Consider the following 8,201-nt stretch of genomic DNA (forward strand, 5'->3'; position numbering starts at 1 on the left):
TCTCTCTCTCCCTGTCTGCCTTTTTCTCTCTCTCTCTCTCCTCTCTCTTCTCCTCTCTCTCTCTCCCCTCCTCCTCTTCCTCCCTCCTCTCTCTCTCTCTCTCCCTCCCTCCTCCTCTCTCTCTCTCTCTCCCTCCCTCCCTCTCCTCTCCCCTCTCTCTCTCTCCTCCTCCCTCCTCTCTCTCTCTCTCTCTCTCCCCCTCCCTCCCTCCTCCCTGCTCTCTCTCGCTCCCCCTCCTCTCTCCCGCAGGCGTTCTTTGAGACTGCTAGTCTGATGAGTCAGGTGTCTCACAGTTACCTCGTTTTTGTCCATGGGGTTTCTGTCAAAGGATCAGAGAGTGAGTAGCTCGCCCGTTGCCAGTGCATTCACACCTCTCGGCCAATCACAGGCCACGTCACATGCCCTTACCGTATGCCCAACAATGAAAACCCCCTCACTGACATTCCTGTGTGACCTTTGCCCTGTGACTCGTTGGCAGACATCATGGTGGAGGAGTTTGTGGAATTTGGGCCGCTGGACGTTTTCCTGCAGAAAGAAAGGGGCGTGGTCACTCCCCAGTGGAAATTCATGGTTGCTAAGCAGCTGGCAAGTGCCCTGAGCTACCTGGTGAGTGTACCTTTACGTCCCCCCTAACCCAACCCTTTCCCTCCTACCCTCCCTCCTACCACTACACTCCATCATCGTAATCCACTTCATGCGTGTCATAGTATTCCTTCCCTGGTTCTCATGCTGTGCCCCCCCCCCCCACAGGAGAAGAAGCGTCTGGTCCACGGCAACGTTTGTGCGAAGAACATCCTGGTGGCTCGGAAGGGTTTGGAGGAGGGCACAGCCCCCTTCGTCAAACTTAGTGACCCGGGCATCGCCGTCACCGCCCTCTCCCGGGAAGGTACTGCCACGCCCGCCTGTCAGTCATCGGTGCGCTACGTCCCATGCCCATCCCAGCGGCAGCCAGCACCACGTCTGTGTACTAAGAGTGTTGCCATGCTAAACTTCTCACTAGCTCAGTATTCCACAGGTCCCAGTACTAGCTGGTGTTTTCCATCCTAGTTAAATTGCTAGCTAGCTTTAACATGGACCTGATATAACTTGTGTTAACGTGTTGAAAATCCTTTTTTTTTTTTTTTTGTGTGAAAGTATTTGATTCTGAAAGAAGTCACACATTCACTGATCTGTATTGCATGTGGACAGGCTGATGTGATTAGACGCAGTGAATAAGCATAAGCAGATGTGTACGTCGGCGGGATAAGCCGTCCGCGCGAGGTGAAGGTCACTGCGTGTGCTCAGTGAGCGATTGGGCGTGCTGGTCCGCGGAGTGATGCGAGCGTGTTTGCGTGTCGTGTGCAGAGCGTGTGGAGCGGGTGCCCTGGCTGGCCCCGGAGTGCCTCACCCTGTCCAAGGGGGGGCGCCTGGGGAACACCGCCGACCAGTGGAGCTTCGGGGCCACGCTGCTGGAGATCTGCAATGACGGGGTCCTGCCCATGAGCAAGAGCACGCTCGCTGAGGTACTAAAAACCCCCGCTGACACCCCAAACATCCCCCCCCCCCCCAGCAAGTGGCCCTCCAGTTTGACCCCTGACCCCTGCCACTCCCCCCCGCAGAAAGAGCGGTTTTACGAGACGAGGAGTCACCTGCCGGAGCCCTCGTCCGCGGAGCTGGCCAGCTTCATCAGCATGTGCCTGACCTACGACCCCGCGGAGAGACCGTCCTTCCGCACCATCCTCAGAGAGCTGACTGACCTGCAGTACAAGAGTAGGTCTCTCCCTCCTGCTCGTTTGCTTTGCTCTCAGTCCATGGCAAGCTGTGCCAGGACTCATAGCCTGTTGTTGTTGTTGTTGTTGTTGTTGGCTCTAAGGGTTAACCAGGGCGCCATTTTGGTGTGATGCACTGCATGGCCAAAAATATGTGGACACCTGATGTCCAGCATCTCATCCATCCAAAATTATGGGCAGTAATATGGAGTTAGTTGGCCCACCCTTTGCTGCTATAACAATCCCCACTCTTCTGGGAAGGCTTTATACTAGATGTTGGTGCATTGCTGCAGGGATTTGCTTCCATTCAGCCAGAAAAGCAGTAGTAAGTTCAGGCCCTGATTGGGCAATTAGGCCTGGCTAGCAGTTGGCTTTCCAGTTGATCCCAAAATTTGGGTGGGGTTGAGGTCAGGGCTCTGTGCAGTCATGTTTTTCCACACTGTTCTCTACCAAACCATTTCTATATGCACCTCACTGTGAGCCTGGGGGGCACTGTCATGCTGAAACAGGAACGGGCCTTCCCCAAACTGTTGGGGAAGCACAGAATTGCCTAGAATGTGATCTCCTAGGAACTAAGGGGCTTAGCCCAAACCATGAAAAACTACACCAGACCAAGGGGTGTCCAGATACTTTTGGTTGTGTAGTGTATGTCATGACTGGCTGTGGTGATTAACAGCAGCACCATGTTGTTGTGATTGGTCAGATCCTGATATCTCCTCCAAGTTTGAGTCCGTCCCTGAAGCAGATCCCAGCGTCTTCCTCAAGCGCTACCTGAAGAAGATTCGAGACCTGGGAGAGGTGAGGGCATCTGCTAGCCTAGTGTGTGTGTGTGTGTGTGTGGGAGTGTGTGTGTGTGTTGGAGAGAGTGAGAGAGTGTGTGTTTGCGTGAGAGCAGGAATGTGTGCATGCATGTGTGTGACTCGTGGAAAGTTTGGGAAGGTGATACTGTGTGTATTTCAGGGGAATTTTGGGAAGTTGATGCTGTACGTGTATTTCAGGGGAATTTTGGGAAGGTGATGCTGTATGTGTATTTCAGGGGCATTTTGGGAAGGTGATACTGTATGTGTATTTCAGGGGCATTTTGGGAAGGTGATACTGTATGCGTTTTTCAGGGGCATTTTGGGAAGGTGATGCTGTTTGTGTATTTCAGGAGATTTTGGGAAGGTGATTCTGTATGTGTATTTCAGGGGCATTTTGGGAAGGTGATACTATATGTGTATTTCAGGGGCATTTTGGGAAGGTGATCATGATTGTATTCAGGCATTGGATGATGCGTAGGGAAGGAGGGATCTCAGCTATGTCAGGGGCTTTTGGAGGAAGTGATGATTGGAAGTGATGCGTTGTTACCAGCAGATGGACGAAGTAGGGGGAGTGGAGGAGGCGGGGCTCAGCCCAACGGAGGCTGGAGGAAGGAGATTGACATCCTCAAGTCTCTTTACCACCAGAACATCGTCAAGTACAAGGGCTGCTGCTCTGAACTAGGTGTGGCACGCCTTCTCTCCTCACCTGCCACCTGTCGCATCCCTCCTGCCCCCTTCAGCTCACCTGTCTCTTTTTCACCTGTACCCTTTATCACACCTGTACCCATCATCTCACCTATAACCTTCATTATACCTGTACCCTTTATCACACCTATAACCTTCATCATACCTGTACCCATCCTCACTCCTATACCCATCATCACACCTGTGTCATTCCACACAGATATTTATCAAACCTGTTTCCTTTCACACACCTGTACTCTTTTATCGCACTTGTAGCCTTTATCACTCCTGTAGCCTTTCACACACCTGCTGTACACCTGTACCTGTACCTGGGAGGTCCCTCTCCTGTGTGGGAGGCTGGAAGGCGAGCTGGCTGTAAGCGTGCGTGTCTCTGCAGGTGGGCAGGTGGTGCAGCTGATCATGGAGTACCTTCCGCTGGGCAGCCTGAGGGACTACCTGCCCAAGCACCACGTGAGCATGGCGCAGACGCTCCTGTTCGCCGAACAGATGTGCCAGGTGAGATCGGAGACCCGTGAGGGGTGCAGGGCTGCCCTGGGTACTTTTTGGGCTCTCATTGCTGCACGCTGCGAGTCGAGCCCGGCCTCGACTCGTTCTTTGAATGTAAGAGTAAGGGTCTGAGCTGCTCTGGTCCTCAGGGAATGGAGTACCTGCACTCCAAGCGCTACATTCACCGGGACCTGGCCGCGCGGAACGTCCTGGTGGAGAACGAGAACATGGTGAAGATCGGGGACTTCGGGCTCAGCAAGTACATCCCGGAAGGGGAGGTGTACTACCGGGTCCGCGAGGACGGAGACAGCCCCGTGTTCTGGTGGGTTCCGTTGTGGGCGGGGCCGGCTGTGCCTGTGCTGTGCCTCGGGTGTTCCGTTGTGGGCGGGGCCGGCTGTGCCTGTGGTGTGCCTGTGGTGTGCCTCGGGTGTTCCATTGTGGGCGGGGCCGGCTGTGCCTGTGGTGTGCCTCGGGTGTTCCGTTGTGGGCGGGGCCGGCTGTGCCTGTGGTGTGCCTCGGGTGTTCCGTTGTGGGCGGGGCCGGCTGTGCCTGTGCTGTGCCTCGGGTGTTCCGTTGAGTGTCCTGTGCGTTGGGTTTCTCTCGCGCGTGTGCGTGTCCTGAGTGTGATTCTCTGTGCCGCAGGTACGCCATCGAGTGTCTGAAGGAGAGCAAGTTCTCCTTCTCTTCTGACGTCTGGTCCTTCGGAGTGACGCTGTACGAGCTTCTGACCCGCTGCGACCACCGACAGAGCCCTCCCACGGTATGCGCCTGAACACCGAACCCGGCAGCTGTACAGCTGAACACCACACCCCAATAATAATAAGTGACTGTGTGTGGGGGTTCTGAGGAACATGTGACTGTGTGTGTGGGTTCTGAGGAACATGTGACTGTGTGTGTGGATTCTGCGGAACATGTGACTGTGTGTGGGGGTTCTGAGGAGCATGTGACTGTGTGTGTGGGTTCTGAGGAGCATGTGACTGTGTGTGGGGGTTCTGAGGAGCATGTGACTGTGTGTGGGGGTTCTGAGGAGCATGTGACTGTGTGTGGGGGTTCTGAGGAGCATGTGACCGTGTGTATGTGTGTGTGTGTGTGTTTTTACAGAAATTCTTTGAGATGATGGGAGCTGTTCAGGGACAGATGACAGTGATGAAGCTGATTGATCTGCTGGAGCGACGCAGAAGACTGCCCTGCCCCCGAGACTGCCCACACCAGGTAAACACACACACTCACACACACACACACACACAGTCACACACACCAGGTAAACACACACACTCACACACACCAGGTAAACACACACACTCACACACACCAGGTAAACACACACACTCACACACACACCCACACCCAAACACTCACACCCAAACACACACACTCACACACAGTCACACACACTCACACCCACACCCAAACACACACACACTCACACACAGTCACACGCACTCACAGCCACATCCAGACACAAACGCAGAAACCCCACGGCCATATTTCCTGTCCCACAGGTGTACCTGGAGATGCAGCGTTGCTGGGATGCTGACCCTGGCCAACGCCCCTCTTTCGAGTCCCTAATCACCTCTCTTGGAGAGATTCGCAAAACGTACCAGCAGCACCCAATGATCCAGCTGACCCAGGTCAACCCCTGCTGACCGCCCCTTTGCCACGCCCAGACACCGCCCCCCCCCCCCGACCACAACCCTTGATTGCACTTAACTTTGCACAGAAGCGTAAGAGCCTGACATCCGTGCCACCTTACTGCCAGCCACCACGCCGCCAGCCTTGCCACGCCCAGAGATGACATTATGCCTGTTTCACCAACGTGACAGGGGGGACCCCTGCTGTGTGGGGACCCCTGACGGTGTGTTCCGCAGGACGCTTGCACCCCCTGACGCTGAGGCTGCCCTGAACGGAATGACGCTGTCGGTCTCTACCACTCAGGTGGTCTAATCTGCAAAGCTGCGCTTAGTCTGGAGGCTGTGGGCTTAGCTGCTGAACACTGACAGATGGAAGGATTTTTTTCCCCTTTTTTTTTTTTCCATATCATTTGTGTTTTACTGTTTTTTTTTGTTTATTTAAAAAAAAAAAAAGGCATACTATGCAGGATTTTTAGCCTTGCTGTGGTCCTGTGTTTACAGTCAAGGTCTCTTACAGTCTCCTCCTCCGTCCGCATCCCCACCCACTCACCTCCCTTGAGGGCACAAAACACCCTTGAGCGCAACAACAAGCGTAGCTAGCTGGACAGCTAGAGGCAATGGTACTTTGCTGGTTCAACAGAAACCACGCCAACTCCACGTCGCTGTTCATCCCCCTTGGTGAGCTTCAGCTGTCGCCATCGAGGAAAAGCAATTCCAGGGTTGGCTCTGGTCTTTGAACGAGCCGTGTGGGCTTGTTGTTTCACTCCGCTGTGCTTGCGTTTCTTCATCTCCGCCATTGCAGTGGCTCTGCTGACAAACGCTCTGCTGAATCCTGATCCCATCCCACGGGCTCTGTGGCCACCCCCCCCACCACTCCCCACAAAGAAAGGCGCGCTCAGAAACATCCCAGACACGTCTTAGAAATACAGACGGTGCACAGATTTTTGCAAATGTGCACGAAGCTGGAGATTGCCAGTCCATCATAGATATGTCTGAGCATGGTTATTTTATAATATTTCCAAGGTAAAAATCCTGCATAGTACCGTATGCCTTTAAATGATCTTACACTCTGATGATCTTAATGTATATAGAACTGCTGCCTTAAAAACTGATTTATTTTCTATTAATTTTATATGTGAATGGAAGGTCAGTAAAATTTTATGGAAGGGCTTTTATGAGAAGTACCAGTGAACTTGCTCAACATGCAATGATTACCAAATAAATACAAATGAACAAAGCAGGTTGCTATAAGATCCAAATAATGCTGTTTACCTTGTTGTCTTAGATCTGCAATCATGTCCTAACAGAGATATATTTCCCCGCATAAATGTGACATCTTTTTCAACCTCTGTAATAATGAAGTTTGAGTGTCTATATGTTTGACAGAGAGAATGTGTGTATCCGTGTAGGTGTGTCGTACGTGAGTGCTTATATGTGTATGTTAATGTGTGACGTGATCAATGTGTAAAATGTCTATATGAAGTACGCTGGTAATAAAATAAGAATACAGCGCATCACCCAGACACACTCGGCATTGAATGTTATATTGTGATCCTCTTTGTTATTACAGCGCAAACTGTCCAATGAACAATGAACTGAACCGAATGCAGTAACAACTATTATGCAAGAATAACTTGGTATAGCAAGCTGTTTATTAAACCACTGTACACACTGGTAGCCAACTTGTTATTGCTTTCCTGATTGGCACCTTTATCCAGCGCCCCCTACAGGCTGCAGTGCTATGGTCCTGTGCATATCTATTGCACTGGAACACACTGGAAATGCGTCTAGATTGATGTCATATTTATGTATCTGTGCGTATCCGTTTAGTGAAATGTCGACATTTAATTATTGCAGATGCACTGATCACAGAAGCAGTATGTGTGTAGTAAATGTGGATCACTGAAAGTATGAAAGAGGAATTGCTGAAAAGTAAAAAAAAAAAAGGAAAAAAAGTATACATTGTTGGAAAATGTATTTCTTCCCTTTTATTGAAGATCCCCAGGACTTGTTCAGTATAAATATTTTCTCCCTGAAATGTATGAACAGAAAGGGCTGAGCTGGTGGCATTGCCACACATTGTCCACACACTCACTGCAGTGCTAGTGAGTGTGTGGACGTCCTGTGTGGATACTGTAGTACTCTTGCCTCTCGCCTGTGCCGCTCCCAGCAGCCTTTGCGTGACTGCACTGTTCTGCAGGTCAGTTTTCTTTCGCCCATTTGTGTCCCTGTGTGCTTTTGTGTTGTGCTATTGTGTTATTGTTGCCTTTCACTTCTATCTGTCATCGTTTGTGTGTCTGTCACCCCCATCCCCACCAAAAATTATATATGGGCAAAATTATGTTGTTGCACCAATCTGTCAGGGCAAATAAGTTCCAGCTACAGCAGGGGTGGCCAACCCTGGTCCTGGACAGCCGCAGGGTCTGCTGGTTTTTGTTTTCACCTTAAATACAGCAACCACTTAGACTGAAGAAACCAGGTGAGGTGAGTTAACTGTGTGATCAACCGCTGTAATTGATCAATTAAGTGCATAGTAAAAACAAAAACCAGCAGACCCTGTGGCTCTCCAGGACCTGGGTTGGCCACCCCTGAGCTGCAGGGACCAAACACACCCCACCCCTCCAGACCTGCAGGAGTTCCAGCTATAGGACGTGTGGAAAGACTGACCACATGCATCACATGGCTTTCACCTGGTGTACACATGTATTAGCATCAGCTGATGTGTGGAGTGGTGAGCATTCTTGTGCAAAATGGCATGTATTGTTGGTGTGCTTATTATTAGTGGTGGGTGAGGTGAACTCTCCCCTTCATTTTGAAGTGCTTTAGATTGT

At 51.4% G+C, this 8,201-nt stretch overlaps 1 protein-coding gene across 1 annotated transcript in view; it reads left to right on the forward strand.

Moving 5' to 3' along the window:
* The window catches only part of tyk2 (tyrosine kinase 2), a 15,534-nt gene extending 8,641 nt beyond the window's left edge, over positions 1-6,893 (forward strand). Inside the window, exons 13-25 of the mRNA XM_064316461.1 lie at positions 250-337; positions 479-606; positions 751-886; positions 1,345-1,502; positions 1,599-1,749; positions 2,452-2,546; positions 2,785-2,837; positions 3,121-3,230; positions 3,630-3,748; positions 3,889-4,061; positions 4,382-4,499; positions 4,841-4,951; positions 5,242-6,893. Coding sequence (XP_064172531.1) covers positions 250-337; positions 479-606; positions 751-886; positions 1,345-1,502; positions 1,599-1,749; positions 2,452-2,546; positions 2,785-2,837; positions 3,121-3,230; positions 3,630-3,748; positions 3,889-4,061; positions 4,382-4,499; positions 4,841-4,951; positions 5,242-5,385 — 1,584 coding nt within the window. The 3' untranslated portion in view covers positions 5,386-6,893. The remainder of the gene's footprint in view (positions 1-249; positions 338-478; positions 607-750; positions 887-1,344; positions 1,503-1,598; positions 1,750-2,451; positions 2,547-2,784; positions 2,838-3,120; positions 3,231-3,629; positions 3,749-3,888; positions 4,062-4,381; positions 4,500-4,840; positions 4,952-5,241) is intronic.
* The last annotated feature ends 1,308 nt before the right edge of the window (positions 6,894-8,201 follow it).

The sequence above is a fragment of the Anguilla rostrata genome, chromosome 17, assembly GCF_018555375.3.
Source record: "Anguilla rostrata isolate EN2019 chromosome 17, ASM1855537v3, whole genome shotgun sequence".
Taxonomy (NCBI): domain Eukaryota; kingdom Metazoa; phylum Chordata; class Actinopteri; order Anguilliformes; family Anguillidae; genus Anguilla; species Anguilla rostrata.